Genomic DNA, 25,545 nt, shown 5'->3' with positions numbered 1-25,545 from the left:
GTGTAGATATCAGGTATCTCAACACAAAAAAGATAACAAAGACCTAATTTACATCACATCAATTTTTAATACGAATGAAGTTTGATACAAATACATTTACATCAAACAGATTATGGTTGCTATTCAAATACTCGTCTATGCGATGTTATTTTCTACTCTATTTGGACTTTTAAAGATCTATCAAGATAATAAAAATATAATTTTTTAATATCAGAACGTAACGACACTCTTATCATAGCCAGTTGCAACACTGACAATGAGTATTGAATGTCGGCACTTTTGTTGTAATTTGTGCTCAAGTCAGACTCGAAACCATCACTCGTGTGTTTATGAGCGTCATTTTTTTTTTGTAATTTACTAAAAGTTGAACAAAGATAGAACAACACTCGTGTGCACGCGGGTAATTTCTGAACGTACCGTCATATTGTTATATATATCGGCGCTACAATTCAAATGTATGTAATAAAAAAATGTAATAAAAAAAAATATTTTCTGTACAATTTAAATCATAATTCAGAGAAGAAGTTATTGAAGTAGAAGAAATTAAAAAAATACTTCTGCATAATATTTTCTTTTTGAAAATTAGCTATCAAATAAAATCAAAAACATATAAAACTGTATATAGAAGTAATATTTAATATTATGTAATTATGTAATTAATTCTGAACGCTGCTATGTTGTTAGATTATTTAATATTTAATTATTATATAATATTTTATTATAATTTAATATTTAATTATTTAATTTGGCACATAATAACATAATATGATATGTACTTTCTAATATGTACAGAATGCAATGTACTTATCAAAAAAGATATTCTAGAAAAAGTTCACGATGACTTGATTGTTGCCCCTATATCTTTTTGGGTTGAAAACTTTGAACTTCTATTAAAAAAGAAATATCGTGTGCATGCAGGAGCACGGTTTATTTCAAAATAATAACGACACCAATCTACAACTATATATAATAACACAAATTGGTCATAAATAGCACTTATTACGAAGAAACGGAGATACCGGTTTGACTCGCCTACCCGGTTTTATCCTACTTTCCCTTAATATATATCTATGATATATTATTATAGAGCGTGAAACTTTAATTTAAAAAATTCTAAAAAGAAAAATGAAGAATCTTCTTTTTCCCTTTGAGCAAACTTTTTTTTTAAATGTTTTAAAAAATTTTTTTAAGACAGGTTTTTAAAACATTTTTCAAAAAATTTTTAAAAATCTGTCTTGAAAAACATTTTTAATAGCATTAAAATAATGGATTAAGTCCCCTTTTAATGTCTTTTTATTGATTGAAAGGAGATTTAACTCATGTTATTAAAAATGATTTCAAAAACATTTTTAAAATCAGGTTAAAAATATTCCCTTCTATTATATATTAAAATTAATTTTAAAAATGTTTTAAAAAATATTTCGAAAATATTGTCTTGCTTGGACCCCGAAGATGAATTATCTCTCATGTATCACAAGCCGCGATAAAAAAAATCTAGGGCTCTTCGAATTTCGTGATCGCTCGGCCCTTTCCGCTTCTCTCGCAATCAGCTGTTCCTCGCAACGTACCGAGTAACGTGCACGTGGTCGCCCACGGCACAGTATATAGCGATTTGCCGGCAAGATACAGATCGAATCTAAAAAAATGGCACCACGGAAGCAAGTGAAGCAGGCGGCGGCGGAGACCACCGTGGCCTTGGCTGATGCCGATGGCAACGTGACGCCGCCGAAGAAGAGTAAAACTGTCAAAAAATCGACAGTCGCAGCGTCGATGAAACAGGCCAAAACGGCGGCACCTCGGCAGCTGAGGCAAGTGAAGGAGCGCCAGGCGGTCACCATGTTCTCCCCAAAGTATTTACGGAGTAGAAACAAGGACGTCGTTCCAAAAAATGTTGCGGAGAACGAGCCCAAGAAGGTGCCGATTAACAAGCAGAAGAAGGAGGAAGCGGTGGTGGAGGACAACGAGATAGGTGAAAAGGTCGTCAAGAACAAAGTACAAAAAAAAGCGCCCACTGTCGCCAAATCCGCGGTAAAAAAGGCGGAAGAGAATCCGCCGAAGAAGACTCGTGGCGGGAAGACTGTAGATGAAGAGAACGTGGCACCACCGGCGAAGGTACGATCCGTCAAACAACCGAGAAAACGCCGGAATGCCCAGACAGAAGTTGCGGAGCCAGAGGAAAAGAAAAGTATAGAGACAATCAGAGCCAGCAAGGAACCTCGCGAAAAGGCAAAAAAGACAGGTTTGGACATAAGTAAACTCATTCAGAGATTTTCTGATTTTTAGATTTTTCTTAAATGCTTTTCTTAGTCACAACTTTGAATTTTTTATTAGCAGAAATTAGTAGAAACATAGAAGATAAAGACAAATTTTTACTTAAAAATTATTTATTTCAAATCAAAGAACTTATGGTTGGAAGAACATTTTAGGCATTATATATGATTAAAATCTTGTGTAAAGTAATATGGAAATGAGTTCACAAAATTTTTTCTGTTTACTGATTTATTGAAATTTTTATTAATCTATTTAATTAAATTGAATTAAATTAAATTTATTGAATTTTTGCATCATACAAATATTTTTACTTATTATTTGCAGCCAAAACTACAGCGAAGAACGGATCAAAAAAGAATTCTTCAAAATCAGAGATGATTATTCCAGAAATTGAAGCTGAATTAGGTACTGAAGATGGCCAAAACATAATAATAGAAGAAGGTAAGCTAGAAACAAAAGATAAAATTTAAAGAAAGGAAATACAAAGAAAACTATTCCAAGTTAAAATTTCCTTATAATTGTAAAATTTCCTTATAATTGGAAGAACAATTTAGATATTATGTACAATCAAAATTTATGTGTAAAGTAACAAATGAATTTACAAGATCTACTTATCGATATCTATTAAAGTTTTTATCATTCTATTGAATTAAACATAAACTTTGAAATTTTTTATAATTCTAATGTTACATTTATATATAATATACATATTCATTTGAAGTTTTTGCATCATATAAATTTTCTTATAAATTATTTGCAGCCAAGATAAAAGAGGAGGACACATATGAAAAGAATTTTGCAAAAGCAAAGGTTATTATATCAAAAATGGAAACTAAATTAAAAATTGAAAATGGTCAGACAAATACAATGGAAGAAGGTAAGCCAGAAACAAAAGAAAAAAATCAAAAAAAGGAAATGCAAAAAAAGCTATTCTCAAAAGTAATGTTGAAATAATAAAAAATAGAATAATAATATTAAAGTAGAAATTAATTTTTAAAATCAAAGAAATAGGAGAAATTGTACAGACAATAAAATAGAAAAAACAAAAGAAAAATACAAAAAATGCAAATACAGTAATAAATGGAAAAACTCACTCAATTTTTTGCAAATATTTCACAATAAATACATTTAAAAAATCAGATTATCTCATAAATTCATTTCTCTTATGCGTATTCTTTTTAATCAAATGTAAAATATGTTATTATTTCTCTCTCTAATTCCTTAATTTTACTTTTTCCTTTAACAGTGTTTATTTAAAGTTAAAGTAAAGTAAAAAATTATTGACCTTTCCAATTCATTACTTCAATTCCCCAATTTTTATTTGGACATTTTTTATTGTTTCTGTATTTGCAGTCTTCTTCTTTCTGTGAAATTATTCAGAGAAATATATTTTGCATCAATGCTAAATTTACTATCTCAATTTTATTTTCTGTAGTTATATTTTTTGATTTTTTTTCTTCATAGATATAGCAATCATTTGTCTTTTCTTCTATCTTTTCTTCTTGTTTAAAAGGAAAATACATAAGAAATGTGAATACAGCAATACTTGTAAGTTTCTCTATTTATTAGTATGATATATTTGCATTTGTTGTATTTTTTTTTTTTTTTTTTTTTGTTTATTTTGATTCTGTTATCTGTTCTACTTCTGCTTTTGCATCAAAAAAAGGAAAAAGTACAATTAAGAAATTGGAGAGGGAATTTTACATTTAACTAAATATATATAACATAAATGATTCATGAGATAACCTGATGTTTTAATGTACTTATTATGAAATAACATATTTATTGAAATACATTTTAGCATTGGCTGAAAATGATGAGAAAGATATTTCTATGGATGAATAATATTTTAGAAGAAGAAAATAATGAGATTGCAAGTACACAATAAAAGATGTCCAAATGAAAATAGAAAACTTAAATAATGAATTGGAAAGGTTTGCAATTTTTCTGTGCTCTAAGTAAAGTTACTGTTGAAGGAATAAGTGAAACTAAGGAATTGGAAAGGGAAATATTACCATATTTTATATATAATTAAAATAATACACATAAGAGTAATGATTTGTAAGATAATCTAATGTAACCCTTTGTAATATATTATCTCATACATAAATACTTTGATTCTCTTTATATATATTATTGGTAAAATATTAAATATTAAATATATAGGAGTTTATAAGAGCCAAATTATTCACACATACAAAGATGTTATCTGAAAATACTTACAAATAAAACATATATTTTTTTACAAATATCTCATTGAAAAAGAAATATCAATTAAAAAAATGTTTTTTTGAATATGTTTCTGAGTAAAATTTGCATCGTGCTTAATTAATCCTTTACTGACAGTGTATATTTGGCTAATTGATAAGTAGTGTCATAAAAAAATTTAATAGACTCCTAAATTCTTGATTCTTATATGGGCAATGCATTTGTATGTGCTGGATAATTTTTAGAAAAATTATTTTATATATAAATATTAATATAAATAATTATTATAATAGATATTGTCATTGAGCAAAAACTTAACTATTTTAGATAAAATACAGGAATATAGAAATGTATAAAACCTTGCAATTTTGTGCACATGTAAGAATTAAGCACATATTTTTCTAAAAGGATAATAAATAATATTTAAATACCGTTTATGTATTCTAGTCCTGTAGTTTTATACGTTTACATTTATATACATCTTATAAATAACGAGGTACAGTTAATTTATGATAAGATAATATTTGGATGTTAAATAATTTTTTGAAGTTTCTTTTTTTTTATTATTATTAGGCATTACGATTACAGTTTAAGTGTCATTATTGAGTAATTAAAGTGTTTGTACTTTTTAGAAAAGACTACATATTTTGCATAAATTTCAACAGTCATCTATGATTTTTGTAATTAAACAGGTATTACGTTCTATGTTTAATAATACTATACACATGTAATATATTTTTGATTGCGATCATTAATATGTGCTAAATACATGTTAATTTAATGCTACATCCTTATTTTACTTTAGTATCTTTGACAATGAACATTCTCCTTTCACTAACAAATAAATTAAATTTGTTTTCATATATGATATTCTTTTTAAAATAATGAATAATTATCAATTTTTATTTTATATATAGAAAAATACATCTTTTGACAAGATTTTACCTTTTTATTTCTACATCTTCACTTTTATCTTTTCCCGCCATTAAAGACCGCTCACGTGACTTGCTGGATTGCGTAAAGGCCCTTGCACAATGCGAGGCGATAGCGATAGTAAAAAGAATAAGATCGCGATAGACGATATCCAATGAGAGATCTGCTTTTTTGAAAATGCAGTTCTCATTGCTTATCGCTATCGTTATTCCCTTGTTCCTATCGCTATCATCTCGTATTGTGCAAGGGCTTTAATGTATGTGACATAAAACTTAAACTATAGATGTTCAATATACTGACAATGAATATCGGAACGCAGCCTGGAGTCATTAAAAATAATTGCAGTGAATAATAGATTTAATTATATATTTTTGTGTCATAAAACGATTCGCGCAGAGTATGCAGTTTTATTTTCATGAAAGTCGCAATCAATCCGAAACGATGGAAACTTTGAAAATTTGATGCGCGATGGATATATCCATAAAACTATAGTTTTACTCTAAATTACGCTAATTATGACGATGAAATCAATTAAAATCTTAATTTGTACAATATCTATTTGCATTCACGTATTTCATGAAAGATATTCGAATTTCGTTATTGCCGCGTGTATTTTCGTAAAAGGCAAAAAGAAAATCAAGAGATATTGAAAATTTGCAACTGCATCTGTCGTGAAAAATTCAGAGGACAATATGAGAAAATCAACCAATCAGGTGTGCCTAAGGATGTAACTTCACACGAATTTTTCCAATGTATCGATTGACCAGATAGGAAATTTTTAAGATTTTTAAAGTTAAGAGAATTTACCAATCAGGACAAAAAAATTTTAGTCCCTTTTGTTTTAATTAATCAAATTCCAATCTTTAATTTTCAATTTTGAATTTTCAATGCGTAGTCGGACACTTAAAGGTTGCGTTCCGTTTCATGCATAGAGTGCATAGATCGTTGGAAATCTATAATATATGCCACGTGAACTATAGATTTTCAGGCGATCTATGAGCTCAATGCGTGAAACAGAACTCATCCAAAATGGTGTTGAAATAAGTCGGACTATGAATACAGCCCTAAGGCTGTTAAGTTTTCTGATTAGTCAATAGCGTCTCATGACGTCATAACATGGCGTATTTAAATATCCGGTTTCCTTCCAAAATCTAACAAAAGCAGTTGTACGTATGACATATATTAAAGTATATACATACGTGCATATACAGAGTGCATCAAAAGCCTGTTACACTCAAATATCTCTTGCATTTTAGAGAGAAATACTTCAGACAAAAGTTGTATGGCTTAAAAAGATGCATTTAATGACAGTATTAATTTGACCATAGGTGGCATTGCTAAAGTCAGGTTAAGGTCAACTTAAAATTTTTAAATGGAAACTCCCACTTTTTATTGCATATTCTTGTAGCTTATCTTGAGAGCTTTTCAAAACACTATAATAAAGTACTTTTTCATTAAGTATTTTTTGAGTTATTTTATATCTTAATCTGACATATTTCCAGGTAGTAAAAGTAATCTTTTTGACATCATTTTGACGTCAAAATAACGTCAAAATAGCTATTTTTGCTACCTGGGTTTTAGTATAAAATGTAAAATATCTCGAAAATTATTCAGTTTTCGATAATTGTACCGTAATACTTTCATGTACAGAATAATAAGATGAATCAAGTGGTGTAAAGAAAAAAAATAAATAATTGTTATCTCGCATGTACTATATATCAGTTTGTTTAGCCCGTCCATCTTTGCTTCGCGCACGCGGTCGAATGGCAAGTGGGTGCGCGCGCACGTGTCGGCCATTTTCCGTCAGTTCGCGCGTATGCGTGCGTATTTTGGCGGTTTACCAGTTGCACGTTGCACGCGGCACGCGTATGTACTGCGCGCGCGGCGGCAAAGAGGTCGCGCATGTCAGCCAACCGGTCAACAGCAGCACGACGCAACGAAACCAGCGCGGTCGTCGCGCTCGCGTGACGGAGAAAACGAAGTTTCGCGCGAAGGAAAGAGGCGGCCTGTGTCCTCTCTCTCGCCTCCCCCCCGGCCGAGTGAGTGAGTGAGTGAGAAAGCGAAGTGGCGCGGCATGGAATTGCACACGCCGAAGCGGGAGTCGCGCCCGTCGATGGAGGTGTTGGAACGTAGCCCGGCAGCGTGCGACACGTTCTACCCGTGGAACTGGAGTGAGGAGGCGCGCAACGTGAATCTCAGCCCCGGCAGCTCGTGCTCGTCGCCCGAGTACAGGGAGCACGGGAGCGCGGGCACGGGTGCCGGCGTTCTTCTCGGGTCGAGAAGCGGCGCCGAGAGCCATCGTCGCGGTCGGCCGCGCGCCGACGCTCTCACGAATCTCATGATGCAGGGCAGCACGTCGCCGAGCAACATCAAGTGCAAATACTGCAACCGGGTGTTCCCGCGCGAGAAGAGCCTGCAGGCGCACCTGCGCACCCACACCGGTAATTAACAGATACGGCATCACGCTGCTTCGAAGCGTCGTTCGTAGCTCGTCGATATCGGGAACGTCTCCGTTGGCTCACCCGGACCTCACGGCACCAAGAATGCGCGTGATTTTATTCAATGATCGCGAGAAAACGTCGTGCGACGGTTGTCTGCGTGGTCGCGTGTTCGCTGTCTCTCTTTCTCTCTCTCTCTCTCTCTCTCTCTTTCTCTGTCTCTCGCGCGTCCCGCCAATCGGCCATCATGCCGCGCTTTAAATACTTAAATGGCTCGTCTCGTGTGTATCGGCGTGTAAACGCGTGCACAATTCCAGTGGCCAAAGTTCGCCAAGATTGCGCGCGAAATTACGACGCGGCGATCGCGTCGGCGCGTGGGTTTTAATATTTGCAGTTGCGTGAGAGAGAGAGAGAGGGGAATGCATACGTGCTCTGATACAACGCACCGTCTTGGACAACAAAAAAAGGATGTTACAACGGCGCTTTTCACCTTTCCAATCATCTGCGTGTCAAAACATGTGTTTCTCGAAAATATCTGTTGCCTTGTGTTTATGACTGTTTGTAATTTAAATTTATAAATTTTTTTTCCCGAGTTTCCAGGATCAATCATACTCAATCATACTCGAAGAAAATTGATATCTGTTGAATACAAAATATATCTTTTTTTTCTCGTTTTGTAATTATAGTAAAAATGATAAGCTATTTTAACGATATTAAAAATTTTTTAAACAATTTTTATTTGCATTTAATCTAGCATACGTTTTATTTACAATTCATTCAAGAAAATGAATATTCTGTTATTGCGTTATATATATATATAAATGACTATCACTTTTTTGTGTTATAATAATAATTTATAATAAATGAATTTAATATAAATTATAATAATAAAAAAATTTGTAATTGCAGGAGAACGTCCATATTTATGCGATTATCCTGGATGCACAAAGGCTTTTACTCAATCGGGACAATTGAAGACTCATCAACGACTACATACAGGAGAGAAACCCTTTTTATGTACTGAGCCAGGCTGTGAAACAAGATTCACTCATGCTAATAGACATTGTCCCGAACATCCTTATGCCAATCTAACAAGATCGGATGATTTTGTATTAAAACCAGTGTCTGAGAATATGGAGTTGCCCCATGATGTTACTCGATGGTTGGAACGTTACAAAATGTCAAGGGAACGGGAGGAAAGAACACCGACCGGGAAGAATGAACGAAAGAAAAAGTCGTGGAAGAGCACCGCCGAGAATCACAAGAGGATAAAATCTAGAAAAGGCCTAATGATGGATATAGCAGGCGAACAAGAAAATCTCGATCGTAAACCACCAAGTCAGCGGCTGTACTGCAGTGAGAGTCAGGATAGTCAGGATAGTCAAGATAGTCAGGATAGTCAGGAAGAGAGCCAAGATGAGGATCCGGCAGAAACTTGCTGCGCGATATTGCAAACGTCCGAAGACGAGGAAGCTTCGAACGCCAAGCTGGCAAATACGCCATTGAGAAGACCCTTAGACAGACTACAACCAAAGAAGCGATGGCTGCGTAGCTTAGAGCAAGCACAGTTAGATCTAAACGAAGAAATTAGACCTAACATTGCGACATCTGTATACAAAATTGACGAGAAGCAGAGTCTGAGTGGATCCACAGAATCATCCGAGTTACATTGGTACACATCATTAATCGACAATTCCATCGCGGACAATAATATATCCACGTCGAGTATGAAGAACGAGTTAGTAATTCCAAATGCACAACTGGAGCCTTCTTATGTTTCTTCTCAAATATGTTGGGACATGAATCGAAATAACGAATCTCCGAAAGTTGTAGAAAAACATTTATACAAGATTGACGATTCTCTAAACGATTGGACTTGTTTAGAATCACCCAGTACCTTGCCGACTAATAATCAGAGTATTTTCAAAACTAGTATTAACGAATATGTTGCAAAAACCCAAGATTCTGAATTGATTCATGTTGATTACACGGAACATAATATTCAGAGAGAGATAGCGAATCAAAATATGCCAGCCAACTTTCATATCAGTGAAAATGAAACTAGACCAACGGTGCTGATGTTGGCTGGTAGTTCAAGTGGTAGCAAAGTGGATATTGTTTCAAAACTACCTATCGTAAAGGACATTGACAGAACGAATGCGAAAATAATCGGTATTACGATGGAGGACAATGTAGCCAAGTCACCAATACAGGAAGAGAATAAGAAATGGTTGGGCGCTCTGGCACTGATGGAATTGGCCAAGACGCAGGAAGAAGCGGAGATTTTAAGTCTTAAGTACGACGTAAGCAACGAATGTTCCACGGCTTTAGAATTATCATCATAGCCATTTATAAACTGTGATTACTCTGGTTATTGTAACTTTGTTATTTTTATACGCGAGAAGAGAAACGAGAAAAAAAAGCTCCTATCCATACTCATGTAACACAGTCCATTACAAGTGAAAAAGCGGCCTCATATCCTGTAAAATACATGTTCTCTTTATTGATTATTATTGCTCTTTAATCTTTATTATTATTACTCTTATGCGATAAATTGTATTTGTTCTAAATCGGGATTTTTTTTCTGAATCTTTTAATTTCATGTGTTAATCTATTATTATGTATACTTGTACAAAACAGGGAATTATTTTGCTGTTACAATTTTCTTCTATGCAATGTTCTGAAATTTTGAAAAGATCAAAGCAAATCTTATTATTTAAAAAAAAATGCATAATAATCCATCAAAATGATTTGATGATAAAGAGTATTGCAATTTTGTTACTTTAGTCTTCAATACAAAACAATATTGTATAACAAGCATGTAAACATACATCTACATGTTAATTTCTTTTGCAGCGCGACAGTTTATTGTATATTAATAATAAGGACTTGTGTGATACTTATGTTAAGAATAATAATAAATACGACAAGAAGAAAAGCTGAAAGTGTCGAAAATATTGAATTGAGTTTAAAATCGAAAGAGTATTTAATTGGAACAAAGTCATTTTATTTATTAAGTATATAATAAAAAATTAAAATATAAAATCCAAAAGTTAATTTTCATCCTATTAAAAATAATTTATAAATACATGTGAAATCTTTAATCTTCTAAATTACATACAATACAAGCACACATTTTCCTTTCTTTTTTTTTTTGATCTTTGATTCTTTTTCTTATACAAAAATAATTATTTAATTATGCTATGAAAAATACTGTCATTGTTTTAATTCTATAGAGTTTTGTAAGATAATTGTTTTACAGCAGTTTTCATATATCTTTATCATAGTTTCTCTTCAATTCTTCTTCTAAGACTGGATCTTGTCATTCTTGTATTGTATATTTCATTATTTGGATGTAATTTTGCACTTTCCTTATATTCTTTTAATAACCCAGTTTTAAAAAATTTCTTTTCATGTGGAGTCTTCTGATTTTGTATCTGTTTATCAACTTTTGTTGACATAAAAGAATCAATATTTTCATTTGTCGTTACATTTTTTAATAACTCGATGGTTCGATCTACATTTTTATTATAATCCACAATTGTTAATTTTGTTTTATCTTTAAAATTCTTTGTCCTTGGCATTCTACTCGAATTAATCTTGAGACTTTCCACTTTTTCTATCAATTCATCAATATTTGTAGCAGATACATCTGACTTCTCTATCAAATCCATTAAGGTTTCTGATATATCTGGAACTAAAGGCGCTACTTTAATCATTATATCTTTTATCGATTTTTTCTGTGTATTATTTCCGTCTCCATTTAGATCATGTTCCGATTCTGTTTTCTTCGATACTTGTATATCTGAATTATCGTTATCAGATAGATCTTCCAAAATTTTTCTCGTCACTAACTTTGCACCTGGAAACTTGGATTTTCTAGTTAAGCGCGTGGTTAATGGTGGTGATAAACTATCGTCATCTTCGTCGTCGCTCCAATTTATATTGATTTTAGCTATCTTCAAAGCTATTGGACTCCTTTTACGTCGAATCGAAAGAGGTTTCTTGGGATGATTCTGAACAGATGGGGTAACACAAACGTCTGAGGAGTTAATTCGAGCTCTCGTATACCTGGTTATATCAATGTCATGTGGCTGTGGGACTGTAAACTCTGCAACAGAGAAATCGTTACATAAAGATCTTCCCCGAATCTAGATCTCGACATAGAAAATGTTACATATTTAAAATACATACTTAAACAACCTGAAGATTCCAATATCGGTTGAAAATCATTATCCAATGCTAATTCTTTAGCTGACATGTAGATAGGATGTCCTTCTAATTTATATCTGTGACATATATCAATCGTTAAATTAGCGATATCAAACGCATTCTGTTGTTTCGATGTTACGTTTGTCTTCAGAAAGTAACAGAAATCAATCAATAGATGAATATAATCGATGATGTAGAATCGCGCTTGCCAAGAGAATCGCTTCACGCCGATTTCATTGTCAGGCCAGTTTTCAGGCAAAGCAGACTCCTCTTCCTTGAACAGTCTCTGCCTTATTTCAAAAGCACCATAAAAGTGTTCGAGCGCTATCGTGACTTGATTCTGCAAGGCGTATAGTTGTGCCCTGATATAAGTGGCGACGAACACCAAATATTGATACGATACATTGCCGCATATGTGGCAATCGCAATTTGTGTGCAGCGTGAATGTCGGCAAATCGAAGACTTTTTTGCCGAGTATTGGCGAGGAGCCATGCTGAAGTGTATCTCTGATAGGATCATTTACAATCCTCGTAGGAGTCACAGCAAGATAAGGAGATGTTTGTTTGACAGGTTCAACATTTATTGACGACTGAAACGTCTCGATGCCCAACATGTGTTCAAGACCTTGCAGTTTCACTTCGCAATCATTTAATTTTGAACGCGATAGATCGATGTAACATAACGATTTCAACAATTCGGCAACACGCAGCACCGCGCCTAAACTCTGTGCCGATTTTAAATGTAGCACTAAATCCGGACTAATTCCACGAAAGGATAATAAACTATTTATTCTTATGGATAAATTAACTGCCGTAGTGAAAACCACATCAAAACTGAAAAGATAATCCGCCTGATTTTCATCTGAAAAAAGATGGTTTTATTAATATCACATATATACAAATTGACTTTTCTCCTTCAATTAGAATTAAAAAATAAACATCTAATTAATTTTATTAATTATAATTACGTTTTTCCGTTAATAGATCTTGATTTAAGCATCTCGATGTAAACAGAGTCTCTACAATGTATGAACCATAATCTTCGTGTTGCATATTATCTTTATATAAACTGCTGTTGCGTATAATGACATCTAAGCTTAGCAGATACACAGATTTATTACCAAAAAATGAAATTTCTGGTAAGCTTTTAGCTTCAGTGACTAATTGCTTAGCATCATCATACTAAAAAAATTAATCACAATTATATACACACATATATTTATATTTAGTAGAAAATATATGTTTGCTGTCTACTATTATGTCTCTCACTTTCCCACATTCGAAATAGAGATCTGCTAAGCTTATCCAAAACATAGCAATGGCGCCAGTTACATTTTCATCCTTGGAATCTCTATGCTTTATGGCATATTCCTTAGCAATGGCAATCCAATTGTAATCAATTTGTCTCAATGAAATACAACGACCTGTGACTATAGGAAAATTTATGCTCTACAAATAATATTTTCTTACTATAAATAAATTAATATATATAATTACTATAATAAATAAATCAATATACCATAAATAATTGTACGATAATCATCGATTTTTGACGCTAATTTATACGCTAGCATCCATGCTTCAGCTTCACAATCTTCATAACGATATAGTCGAGAATATTCGCCAGCTGTTATCAATATGCGAAGTACGAGAGTCGGTTCCCAATTTTTGACAATCTCATTCTGTTGACAATAAAATATTTTTATACACGATTATATATACGATTTAAACTCTGCAAAATTTTAATAATCGTCTCTATAGTAGTATAGTATAAATATTCTTATAACTTACAATATCACGATTAAATAGTTGTTTCCATTTCTGCAGACATTTTTGTAAATTTAGTACAAGGCTGGAAGCTTTTTTAATATTTATCATAGTGTAAGAAGGAATTATATTTGGAGATTTGGTTTCAACAAGTTCTGGTATTTTGGGAGCACAAAGAGCAAATTTTGTATTTTCCATTTCCATCTGAGTCTGCTTAGTCATCGCACGCAGTTCCTCCACAAATATAAAAAAATATAAGTTAGCCTCCAAGCACAAAAGAGCCACAGAGTTCAACTTGTTCTGCTTTAAATCAGATATAATTTGCTCCTGATATTTCAGAATAGAGCTGTCATATTCAAAACCTAACAAATAATATCCTAATAATTGTGCCACGTGTGCATATTGGCAATTACTTGGTTTTAATTTTTTAAGTTTGTCTAAAACTGCCGACACACCATTGGTAAATGAAATGTTCCCTTCTAGCAAACTTTTTGCTTCGCGCAAGCATAACTTAACGAGATCATACTTGGACATGTCAATTGATAAACCTAGTTCATTCTTTATCTTGTCTCTATCATTTTTTAGGCAGTCCAGCATAGTTAATTGTGCAACTTTCTTAGAAACTTGTTTTTTGATGGTCGTCCATGCAAGGAAAGCTTTTGTATTCGGTTGATCATAAGTTAACAAGGCATTCAATGCGGATGCAGTCATGGCTTCTCTATATGTATTATTCTTATAATGCATAACACTTAATTTGCTTAATGCAGTAGAAACAATATTTTCAAAATCCTCAAAATTTGATTCAATTTCTTGAAATTGAAAGATTGAAACACATAACAAGGAGTATAAATGTATGCTTTCCTCATAAATATGCTCAGATAATATGCTCATATTTAAAATTAAAGTGCGACATGTGTTCCATAAACGTATCCAACGGTTACATTTGTATTCTTCCATTTCACGCATAATCCGTTTGACATTTTGCTCCAAGATTTTTCTAGCAAGGACACACACTTTTTTTGGCATATTTTTAACATGATATTTACATAATAAATTGATACATTTACATTTCATTATTATAGCATTATATAAATCCCTATTAACTGTACACATTTTGTCTAGGCACCATTTACATTCGATTGACATTCGTTTAATATAAAATTCATCCGTATCTATATGTAGAAATAAGTTCATTGATTCGAACAATATTTCAGTATCAAGTAATTGCTTTAGCACATGTTCGTCAGTTTCTATGCATGTTTCCCAATATTGAAATATGGGTTCAATTATTTCTCCAAGAATCAATGCATTCCATCTAAGGCTTTCTGCATTACCATATTTTTGCGCAAGGTTTAATTGACAAGAAACAACATCTTGCATATTTTTGGCATTGTTGTTCACAAGATTCTCCATTGGCACTAAAAGTGTTGTACAAAAACTTTGAAATTGTTGAAAGCACTGATAACATTCTTCATCTTCTATTAGAAGAACGTTGAAATAATTAGATAATTCATCAAATATTTTCATTGTACACCTGATATTAGTCATATCAATAGTCCTACGTATTATGTGACACAGGATACGAAGTATATGACAATATATTATATATTTTTCATCTTTGTCTAAGTACAACTGTGTTTCTTTTAAATATTCCAATATATGTTTATAAAAGTCATGAAAATATTTTTTTTCTTTATCAACTAATGTTATTTTATCTATATGTGAGCTTATCGTGCTAATCAGCTGCTTTGTATAATTTTTATATACAATTTGAATTATTTTGATCTCGTATTTTATAATACTTTTTAAATTGTTGTAGTTTTCTGTGTTTAAAGACTTATTGCTAAAAGCTTGATACATGTTATTCGCAGTAGTATGCCATAAGGATAATACTTTTGTTAGAAGATTCATAGTCTCAGCTTGAGGATGATACAAATTGCCAGGCTGCAGGTAACAACAGACTTCTGCTGCATCCTTATACAGATTTAAAGAGATCAAACAATGAACAATTTTAAACAAAACTTTGACAAATTTGTTGTCATCAGGTACATTAATTAATAATGAGCAAAGCAATTTAGTTAGTTCAGCTATTTCCTTTCCAGTTTCGCAGTTTGGTTTGTCCGCTGTACGACATTTGTCTGCTATGTGACACAAGTTTAAGAGCAATTTAAAAATATTCTCGTTCAATTTACTGTCGGGTTGCACACGAATGTTCATCTGGAATTATTAAAAGTGAGATAATGTTTATGAATAACTTAATTTAAAAAGAGGAAAAACGTACCTGAATATTCTCCAATGCATCTCGTAATTTCTCCGATTGTATTAATTCTTTCCACGTTTCAAACTTTTCTCGCATTTCGTTCGTTTTTATAAAATTGTTCGCAAAATTGAAATTCACAAATTATACCTGTCGTATGCGAAAAACGAAACACTGTAATTTACGTAAATGATGTTGATCTCATATAAGAAAAACCGTTTTATCAGACTTTAAATTTATGACGTTTTCAACGTAACCAAACCCCGCGGGTATCTCGCGTATGCGTAATAGAAGGTAAAAGCCTAGCTGGGCCTGTATTCAGAACGCACTTAAGGCCGTATTACATTACGGATTGCGGGCTCAGTTGCGGTTGTTACGATTGACAGTTGCGAATTAACCAATCAATTAGCGAGTTGCTTTGCTCTGATTGGTCAATCCGCAATTGTCAATCGTAACTCCCAACCGCAACCGAACCCGCAACCCGTAGTGTAATACGATCTTAAGGGCCAATTTCGGGCCAATTTCACCACCTTCGATTAGATTAACCGATGGTAGAGTGGCAACTGAAATGATAAGAATGCTTGGTTTTCATTCACCTCTATTTTCTGTTGCCACCCTGCTGATTTTAACCGTCGGTTAATTTAACCGAAGGTGGTAAAAATTAGCCCTAATACCTTAGACAACCAATAACAGATAAAATTTAATTATATATATATATATATATATATATATATATATATATATATTATATATAATAGCTCTATTGTTTATAAATTTATATCAAAGAGTTTAATTAATTTTTTTATTAATTTACTTGACAAAAAATTGCTCTTTTAAAACATTAATAATTTTGAAAATAAAGAATTAAATATATTAATAGATTTTATGTCAACATACAAATTTAAAAATATTTCGTAGAAATTAATGTCTTTTTTTTGTACTCGTATTATTTATTATCTTTTATGCAAAAGATTCGCAATCTGTGGATGTCAAAAATGGACTCGATGGGAATAAAAATAATTTTATAAAACATTGACATGAGAAAAGAATATTTTGATGTTGTACTCAAAGATCTTGATGCAATGATTGTATCATACTTAAAATAAAATGTATAAAAGTCATCAAAATCATATTTTTAGAAGATTAAAGAGTAATATTCAAATTAAAATTGATGTGCTAGAGTGGATAATATTATTTAATATAATTAAAATAATTTAATCACACACATAAATAATTAAATTTCATCAGATCCAATCACGTGATCATTCAAAATAAAATATATAATTATTCTGATCTATTCTAATTTATTAATTTATTTTTATTTTTTAATTAAATCAAAAAATTTGCGGACTATATTTTTATCATCATTTTGTTATTCATTAAGTTATAAATTTTTGTTTATAATTCAAAAATTTTGTTTATAATCAAAAATTTAACAATCTTTACACTAATACACATTATAATATATATGTGAAGGAATAATTAATGCGAATTTTCAGAGAGTTTTTATAAAGTATGTTCCAAATACGGTTGATACAAATGCAGGATTTATCCCTCCGAAAAATGACGCGTATAATTTTTTTTTACACTATCAACTTTATCGATGCTTCGCAAACAAATCGGTATTTTTCGTGACATCTTATCTGTCTTATCTGTCATTATTAACGTGAGAGAAATGAAAAACAAGATTGTATCTTTTTCAGTTTGCACAAGATATCGTCGTTCCATTCTCGAGGCGCGAGATTGACCGGTATTATCAGCTGACGCTTCCTAGTTGCCGCTTAGACGTGTGTTTTAACGGAGCGAATCGCACTTTCGCAGTTGTTCAGATATCAGTTTGAAACAGCAAGGTTTATCATGGTTCTGATGCCGAAGGAGTCCGCAAAGTTAGTCGCCAGTTTGGCGAAGGACGTCTTCATCGAGAAGGAAGGTGTCAAGAAATTGGCATCGGCCATCCTCGACGGTATCAAAACAAGTAAGATTCGCACTGGCAATTTCTCACAGATCAAATTTCATCCCAAACCCGATGATCCTAGGGCGGCGGATTGGATATTCGTTCTGGATACGTTGAACTTTTCATTCTGGACCGACACGGGCGCGAAGAAGTGGAAGGTCAATGGTGAAACCGGATACTTTGCGTTCTGTGCCGCTGTCAAGAGAGCCATTGATGAGGGGAAGCCCATGTGGGATCCCAAGTATTACTCGCGAGTAACGCAGCAGGATCTCGAGATCATTTTCCGAGGCGACGACGGTGAGACTGGCATTCCGCTCCTACAGGATAGAATTAAGAATCTACACGAGGCCGGCAAGGTCTTGGTGGATAAATACCAAGGCACGTTCAAGGAATGTATCAGGTCCTGCGAAGGTTCCGCAGAGAAGCTACTCAAACTGATTGTCAATGAATTTGAGTCGTATCGGGACGAGGCCGATTACGAGGGTCACAGGATCAGCATCTACAAGAGAGCTCAGATATTGATAGGCGACATATGGGCTTGCTTCGAGGGACGCGGGCTCGGCGAATTCCACGATATAGACAGTATCGCGATGTTCGCCGATTACCGTATACCCCAGGTGCTCGTACACTTCGGCGCTATGCGCTACAGCGATTCACTCATGAGTAAGCTCGAGTCCGATGTACCGTTGAAGCAGGGCGACAAGGAGGAAGTAGAGATACGTGCCTGCTCGATCGAGGTGGTCGAGCAAGTTTGCGACGAGGTACGAAGATTGATCGCGGCGGATCCAAAATTGGGCCTAGATCCGACTACGGCCGTCAACGCGATCGTCATCGATCATTTCCTGTGGGATTACCGGCGAGAGTACGCTGAGGAATTGGAACGCATACCATTCCATAAAACTAGAACCGTATACTATTAGAGATCACGTAGTGTTGGATATCAGAACTATTGAACTCTATACTATGAAGCGAACACAGTTATTATTGTCAAATTGTATGATTTATTTCCCAAGAAATCATACAAACTGTCTCTTTCTTTATCTTTCCAATGTACTATATATTTTCACTTGATAGAAGATAATATATTAACAAGCTACATAAAAAGTTTGTGCAAAAAACAAAAATAACATTTCTTGTTTTGTATGATTTCTGTCTTACTAATAGCTAGTGCCTAACATTCATTCCAATTAAATCATCCATAGAAATCAGGGCGCAAAAATATTAGCAATGAAATTATGTAATAAATTTGTGAATATTCCTATATATACATATAAATACAATATACAGTATATAATATATATTAAATTTTCCTTTTAATTGTATTTTCTTTATACTTTGTACTTTATACTTTTGTGAAGATAGAAAGAACTGAGGAAATGAAAGTTATTGCATGTTCTAAACAAATCTGCTTAAAATATTATATAACAAAAAAAGATACAGTAATTATCGATTATAGATAAAGAATGATTATCAATCCGATAAGATATAATTATTGATAATAAATTTAATTATTGATAAGATATAAAAGATATAAAGAATGTATATACCATAATAAAGTATTACAAAAAACAGACAGAAAATACAAATAAAAGAACAAATTTATCAATGGAATTTTCAATTTTAACAGAATGCGCACACAAATGCATTTACACATGATTTGATATAAGATACATAAATTACATTTTTCTAAATGTAAAGCTTACAATCTTAATATATATTTTTTTTTATTACAAGTGAAATACATATAATAATATAATTTCGTTATATTTTTATGTTAATATATATCAATATGTATTTTTAATAAAAAAATAAATAGCTTGTACCAAGACATTGTAATAAATATTTAATGAACAATAAACAAACAAGACAAAAATAATTAATAATTTCATACATATAAAACCTATTTTTGCAATTTTATATATAACATTTTTTTTTATTTTTTCAAATATTAAAATAATGAAAAATATATATTGCCTTTTATTTCATTTTTCAATATATTTGGAATTTAAAATATAATAAAATTTTATTCAAAGCAATATCGATATTGAAAATTATCATATATTAAATATTATTATCATGATAAATCCATTCAATTATCAAAAAAATGAGATTAATTTTTTCGAATTAAAAAGTACAATTTTTATCATAACAGAAATAAAAATTATTAATACTATATTATAATTTTTTTTTAGAAAATATTTTCATATTTTACTTTTAGAAAATATTATTGTTTGCTTCGTCATTTTTTATAACAAAATAGTGTTAATATTTTATAACCATTATAAAAACTATAAAGATTATTCAACAATTACTATTTTGACAATTAATTACATATTTAGAAATTAATCTAATAAAACTGTTTAATAATTAATGAAAGTTATCTCAATTATACATGTCTATCATGGAATTTTATCTCGTATATCTCCCAATGTATTATTTAAAAAAAAAAATAAATTTACATTCATAGGTTGATAAAATGATAGATGGGTTATATAAATATTACTTAAAACATAATTTAATTCTCGCAATGCAATGCATATATTATACATACATAAACCACAAGTCAAGTATCATCCATCATCTCATACATACATTTATCAAATTTGTAGTAGATTTTGTTAAATTAAACAAAATACGCCAAATTTGTGTCTAATTCTAGGTTCACATATAGATGAAGTTAAATCTGAAAAATAAAAATAATTTTATAAAACTGTCTTTATTTCTTTGTACAATATAAGGCAGATTTTATTTGGACTTACCTGCACAGTGATTGTGGCAAAGATGAAATTATGGGACCGTAACCTTGTGAATTGTCATAAAGTTCAAACAATGGTGCGGCGACTAATTTGTAATTCTTTGGTACAGCAAAGAGAGCTAAATGTATTAAGAAAATTTAATTAAATGCATTCATGATCGAGATCAATAAATTTCTCTGACTTGTTAGCCATACCTTTTTCTTGCAGCTGTACCAGGAATAGTCTTTTGTGCTCCTTTGGTTTTGTGATGTGAGGCGGTACATATGGGTACTGAGGTGGCTCAAAGTTTGGACGCCACCAGTTTCCAATTGTATCTTCTATAACCCATTCTTGCTTCACACCATCCTGCCGTCCAAAAGTCTAGAAATCAATCCCATTTGTCGTCTGATATTTTTTTTTACTGATTTTCGAATAAACTATGAAATAAAATACATTCTTCTTCAGTCAGTCCACTAAGAACATGGTTGCACACATTTTATTACATTTCGAGACATTTATGGCGAGTACACTTAATAATATCGATTCTAACAATCAAGTTTATCGACGACTAATATGTAATAAATTTATTTTAAAATCAAAAGTTGATATCGATATTTCTCAAAAATACATTTCTTTCCACCTATAGTATTTACATATAAATACCTAATTAAATGAAACAAACATTGTTGCTCATATATTAATAGTTTTAGTCAAGAATATGGCAGAGATTACAAATCTCAGTTTATTGTCTTACAATTTGACAATTGCCAATAAATCTAAATCCTTTTACATATTGTACCAATTTTTTCTCGCAATGAGATTCTAAATTCTTTGATATATAATCAAATTTCTTATAGCTTACAAATTAAAAAAAAAAAAAAAACATTTGCAGCACATGTGTATACAGTCTTCTTGTCATTATTTTACATTCTTCTATTTTTTGTCTCTTCTCTGTTTCTCTGTGCTAACACATACACAATGAGAATAAGAACAATGTTCTTAGCCAACCACATACAATAAATAACGAGCGATCTTTTCATGAATTATCAACATTAAAGTGTCCGGGCATGCAGCACGCTAAAAGTACAAAATATTATAAGAATAAAAGAACAAGACCGCATATGGAGCTACAGGCCCGGTTACATAAGTTCTACAAACGGTTGCAGGATTTATACAATAATGATGATATTTATAAAGACATTGTTACAATCTAACGATATAAAAGTGCCACTCCTAGCCAGCCTGTAAGGCAGCGTAAGGCGTCGTGCTAACTGTTACCTCTGTAAGGAGCCGTTTTAGGCCCTCTACCTCATCTTCTCCTGCATTGAGTTCTCCGCCAGGCCTGAAACAATAAGAAAAGACATAAATTTTAAATTCAGCGTTATCATTAAACTATGAATATTTATGCAATATATATTTTAACAGGGAATAAATAGAAAAATTAAATAAATTAAACAAAAGTATATATATTTTTTTTGTATATGTTACAAATATATTTTAATTTGAATTTATTTTGTCACACATTATATAATTTTACGCAATATTTTCGGAACTTACAATTTGAAGAATGTTGTACCAAGTTGTAGAAGGAGAACGTGTGGCAGTCCATGCTCGTGTACCAATAAGACGCCTTCTACGCTTCTCCGCATGCCGATTTTGTCGAATTCATCTCTCATACGCTGAAATCTCGCTGGTACTGATGGATCTTTCTCGAAGAGTGGCTCTTTTGTTCCAAATGTATAGTTTGTCAAAGGATATCTATGATAAATGAGTTGTATTCTTTTGTTAGGCTCTTGTATGTTTAACTTAATCCATCGGTAATTACCCAGCTTCTTCAAATACAACTTGATGCGGTATTACAATATTCAATTATCAAAACTATATAAGTACAATGTAACAATTTAAGTTTTCTTTTTACTTTCAGTATTAATTTTTATATTTTAATGTAAATAATATTTATATTTTTATAGTAAGCAACAGATATAGAATATAGACATTCAAGTTATAGAAAAAGTCTTGAATTATCAAACAGAGCCTTTATTATTAATCGGAATAAAATAAAATTTTTAATTAATGCTTATATTTTCTTATTTTGATTTCAATTATTTTTATAACAAATATTTTTGTTAATATATATAGCTCAGATATGCAAAATTTTGTAATAAAATATTATTCTTTACTCAGAATTTTAATAAAATTAAATTTTTAATTTTTACTTTACTTTTTTTTTTATATATTTAATAATCATTTCCGATTTCCTGACTTATACAATTTAAACATAATTATAAAACATAGAGCGAAATATTAAGATTGCAATGTATAATATACATATACAATATTTACATTTTATATAAATATAATAGTACTTTATTTGTCATAAAATTTTCGCTTTATGTTAAATCTTTACATACGCATATATAAAATATTTTTACACATTGATATACTTAAAATTCGGGTTCACTTTTACATTTGGTACAATCAAATTAATTATACAGCAAATATAATTTCTTATCATTACAATCATATTTCCACAAGTATTCTTTAGCAAATAATAATCAAAACATAATAATAAAAGTAATTGATGAATACTAATTGATGCTCTGTTATATTCTTAGATTCCTACAGTTTTTTTCACGTTTACTTGTCGTGTAATTATTTTGTAAAGTTATCTGTTTCAATGTAATTTATCAATTGTTTTTTCAAATTTCTTCTTATATATATATATATATGGTACGTTTAACTGAAACGTGAATTAAGCTCGTTGTTCCATAAAAGTTTCAGTTTATGTGTGTGTATGTATGTTTATGTGTTGAATGTACCTAACATATAAAATTTACAGTATATTTTTGTTATATGATGATTGTAATGATATAATGCACGTGAGGTTTAAAAAAGATAATAAAATGAAAGTTTTTATGATGATAGAAAGAGATTAAATCAAAGATTAGCTATTAATATTTAATAAAAATGTATGCAAAACTTTCTCTGCGTGTGCTGAAATACATTGATATATATATATATATATATATATATATATATATACATATGTACACATATATATATATATATATATATATTTGTAAATATATATTTCATAGCAATTTTTTTTTTGTTATGATTTAAACCATTGTAATTGTAGCATTATAGATGCACATATAATCACTTAACACAAATGGTCATTTAGATGATGTGTCATTTATAATGTTACATAAATCTCAATATATAATTGTGTTTAAGTAACTTCTTCTCTCATTACCTTCTTATAACAAATTAGCCAAAATAATCACAATATATACATTATACGTACTATCTTAAAATATAAAATAAATCTAGATATATACATATATAGATATAAACTACCTCACACAAGGTAGTACATACACATATACATATAATACATTTAGATATATCATATTTTACATAAAGTATAGAATGCAAGAGTGAAATAATGGGAAAAGTATATATGGGATTTTCCTAGCATTGTGTAAGCATCACTAATCGTAAATACAAACTTAGAAAAGAGTTTTGTCACAATTTCATTCAATTTATATTGCACAGGATCTTAAAATATTCTGCGTTTTAACAATCGAAATCAAAAGTAGACACAATAGAAATTTCTTTTATTATCGCACGCATATTAAGAACCAATAATCAATTCAAATATTATGGATGCAGAGATAATCAAGGACAATAGTTGCACAAATAGATTTAGTTTACAGACATCATAAAAAGAAATAAAACTTGATGTTGAGCATGAATCAAATATCGATACATTTCAAGTAATAAGCTTTTGCGAGTAAAATACATGAACCTTGAAATTTGAGAATTTTTAACAAATAATATTGTATATATAATACAATTATTTATGTGTAAATCTCGCAAGTCTCTCAACACTCTCTCTTTATTAATTCGTGATACATTTATACAGTAATAAACAAAATGCATAGACTCCAATATAAAAATATTGGATACGAATTGTTCAAAATCGTGGGATCTCGAGATTCAAAAAAAAAAATAAATAGCCGCTCCGTGATTATTCATCGCGCAAAATACAAGGAAATGGTTTTAAAAGAGAGCATAATTTTAATTAGCGTTATAAATGGCTTATAATCGCGTTCTATTGACCGGTCCTACAGAGGAAAGAGGCAGTTTAGACATATCAATTCTAAAAAATATCGTGTAAGGTACGTCGTGTATTATGTAGCCACTTACAAATTTACAGTCCTGTTTATGGTGACCGATTGATTCTGCACGATTTTCCCCTCGAACGAACTGTTGCTCGCTCGCCTTGGCCATCCGCTGCCCTTGACTTGATTCGTCGCCATCGCCATTTTCGTTCTACACTGCTCCGAACGATCAGCAACAACAATGGACGCGAATGTCGCCGGTGCGATAACCAAACAAGTTCGTTCCTTTCAGCTGAAACAGGAATGGAGCGATATAGCTGTGTGTATTTAGATGTACGAAGGAGAGAAGGGAAAAGTGAGAAACGTAAAAAAAGTTCAACTAAAAGAAACAAACCTAACCCCTCTTAACTTTCGAAGAACGCAACGTTTCGAGCGGCAACGCCGGATCACGAAACTGACCTAACCTCTTTGTTTATCGACGACGCAATACGCACGGAAATGTGTATACGCGATAACAACGCAACCATAGAAACACACCGAGGCGCTCGTGACAGTTCGGGCAGCGCCGGCTGATCGCCGAGCGCTCGCGAACTGTCACCGAGCGGCGCCGAGCGCTCGCGAACTGTCACCCGATTGGCGCCGAG

At 31.7% G+C, this 25,545-nt stretch overlaps 5 protein-coding genes across 7 annotated transcripts; 3 read left to right on the top strand and 2 right to left on the bottom strand.

Annotated features, from left to right (window-relative positions):
* The first annotated feature begins 1,503 nt into the window (after positions 1 to 1,503).
* LOC126854976 (uncharacterized) lies at positions 1,504 to 4,479 on the top strand. Of its 2 annotated transcripts, XM_050602204.1 has the most exons (5): positions 1,504 to 2,239; positions 2,596 to 2,712; positions 3,032 to 3,148; positions 3,736 to 3,819; positions 4,073 to 4,479. In XM_050602204.1, exons 1-5 carry the CDS (start codon positions 1,645 to 1,647, stop codon positions 4,114 to 4,116), a joined length of 957 nt encoding a protein of 318 aa, XP_050458161.1. In that variant the 5' UTR covers positions 1,504 to 1,644; the 3' UTR covers positions 4,117 to 4,479. The 2 variants fall into 2 exon arrangements, with proteins under 2 accessions (XP_050458161.1, XP_050458162.1); XM_050602205.1 differs by lacking the exon at positions 3,736 to 3,819 and having other exon boundaries at positions 1,513 to 2,239.
* Positions 4,480 to 7,360: 2,881 nt separating this feature from the next.
* Positions 7,361 to 10,195, top strand: LOC126854973 (uncharacterized). The gene is made up of 2 exons (XM_050602199.1): positions 7,361 to 7,853; positions 8,760 to 10,195. The coding sequence occupies exons 1-2, from the start codon at positions 7,487 to 7,489 to the stop codon at positions 10,193 to 10,195; spliced, it is 1,803 nt and encodes a 600-aa protein (XP_050458156.1). The 5' UTR covers positions 7,361 to 7,486.
* Positions 10,196 to 10,999: 804 nt separating this feature from the next.
* Positions 11,000 to 16,319, bottom strand: LOC126854970 (uncharacterized). Of its 2 annotated transcripts, none has more exons than XM_050602192.1 (7): positions 16,110 to 16,319; positions 13,853 to 16,045; positions 13,581 to 13,743; positions 13,331 to 13,491; positions 13,030 to 13,243; positions 12,045 to 12,923; positions 11,000 to 11,961 (listed from the first exon to the last, which is right to left on the bottom strand). In XM_050602192.1, exons 1-7 carry the CDS (start codon positions 16,182 to 16,184, stop codon positions 11,132 to 11,134), a joined length of 4,515 nt encoding a protein of 1,504 aa, XP_050458149.1. In that variant the 5' UTR covers positions 16,185 to 16,319; the 3' UTR covers positions 11,000 to 11,131. The 2 variants fall into 2 exon arrangements, with proteins under 2 accessions (XP_050458149.1, XP_050458150.1); XM_050602193.1 differs by lacking the exon at positions 16,110 to 16,319 and having other exon boundaries at positions 11,114 to 11,961; positions 13,853 to 15,246; positions 15,722 to 15,737.
* A 1,252-nt stretch (positions 16,320 to 17,571) lies between these two features.
* On the top strand, positions 17,572 to 19,867 carry LOC126854975 (queuosine salvage protein). The gene is made up of 2 exons (XM_050602203.1): positions 17,572 to 17,707; positions 17,789 to 19,867. The coding sequence occupies exon 2, from the start codon at positions 17,943 to 17,945 to the stop codon at positions 18,957 to 18,959; it is 1,017 nt and encodes a 338-aa protein (XP_050458160.1). The 5' UTR covers positions 17,572 to 17,707; positions 17,789 to 17,942; the 3' UTR covers positions 18,960 to 19,867.
* A 686-nt stretch (positions 19,868 to 20,553) lies between these two features.
* On the bottom strand, positions 20,554 to 25,445 carry LOC126855099 (cleavage and polyadenylation specificity factor subunit 5). The gene is made up of 7 exons (XM_050602469.1): positions 25,296 to 25,445; positions 24,987 to 25,193; positions 22,332 to 22,532; positions 22,053 to 22,116; positions 20,990 to 21,155; positions 20,799 to 20,913; positions 20,554 to 20,722 (listed from the first exon to the last, which is right to left on the bottom strand). The coding sequence occupies exons 2-7, from the start codon at positions 25,103 to 25,105 to the stop codon at positions 20,701 to 20,703; spliced, it is 687 nt and encodes a 228-aa protein (XP_050458426.1). The 5' UTR covers positions 25,106 to 25,193; positions 25,296 to 25,445; the 3' UTR covers positions 20,554 to 20,700.
* Between the last annotated feature and the right edge of the window lie 100 nt (positions 25,446 to 25,545).

Source organism: Cataglyphis hispanica, chromosome 15, assembly GCF_021464435.1.
Source record: "Cataglyphis hispanica isolate Lineage 1 chromosome 15, ULB_Chis1_1.0, whole genome shotgun sequence".
NCBI lineage: Eukaryota > Metazoa > Arthropoda > Insecta > Hymenoptera > Formicidae > Cataglyphis > Cataglyphis hispanica.
This window is presented reverse-complemented; position numbering and strand designations above follow the sequence as displayed.

What these genes read in the sequence shown, in the direction of transcription:
- LOC126854973 (XM_050602199.1), top strand. Translation starts at nt 7,487, where the DNA reads ATGGAATTGCACACGCCGAAGCGGGAGTCGCGCCCGTCGATGGAGGTG. An exon ending in GCACCTGCGCACCCACACCG is followed by an intron (nt 7,854 to 8,759) that starts GTAATTAACAGA and finishes TTGTAATTGCAG; the next exon opens with GAGAACGTCCATATTTATGC.
- LOC126854976 (XM_050602204.1), top strand. Translation starts at nt 1,645, where the DNA reads ATGGCACCACGGAAGCAAGTGAAGCAGGCGGCGGCGGAGACCACCGTG. An exon ending in GACAAATACAATGGAAGAAG is followed by an intron (nt 3,149 to 3,735) that starts GTAAGCCAGAAA and finishes TTTTCTTCATAG; the next exon opens with ATATAGCAATCATTTGTCTT. An exon ending in ATGTGAATACAGCAATACTT is followed by an intron (nt 3,820 to 4,072) that starts GTAAGTTTCTCT and finishes AATACATTTTAG; the next exon opens with CATTGGCTGAAAATGATGAG.
- LOC126854970 (XM_050602192.1), bottom strand. Translation starts at nt 16,184, where the DNA reads ATGCGAGAAAAGTTTGAAACGTGGAAAGAATTAATACAATCGGAGAAA. An exon ending in TCTATTTCGAATGTGGGAAA is followed by an intron (nt 13,244 to 13,330) that starts GTGAGAGACATA and finishes TAATTTTTTTAG; the next exon opens with TATGATGATGCTAAGCAATT. An exon ending in AGATCTATTAACGGAAAAAC is followed by an intron (nt 12,924 to 13,029) that starts GTAATTATAATT and finishes ATCTTTTTTCAG; the next exon opens with ATGAAAATCAGGCGGATTAT.
- LOC126855099 (XM_050602469.1), bottom strand. Translation starts at nt 25,105, where the DNA reads ATGGCGATGGCGACGAATCAAGTCAAGGGCAGCGGATGGCCAAGGCGA. An exon ending in ATAAACAGGACTGTAAATTT is followed by an intron (nt 22,533 to 24,986) that starts GTAAGTGGCTAC and finishes CATTTATCATAG; the next exon opens with ATATCCTTTGACAAACTATA. An exon ending in TAAAACGGCTCCTTACAGAG is followed by an intron (nt 21,156 to 22,052) that starts GTAACAGTTAGC and finishes ATTGATTTCTAG; the next exon opens with ACTTTTGGACGGCAGGATGG.
- LOC126854975 (XM_050602203.1), top strand. Translation starts at nt 17,943, where the DNA reads ATGGTTCTGATGCCGAAGGAGTCCGCAAAGTTAGTCGCCAGTTTGGCG.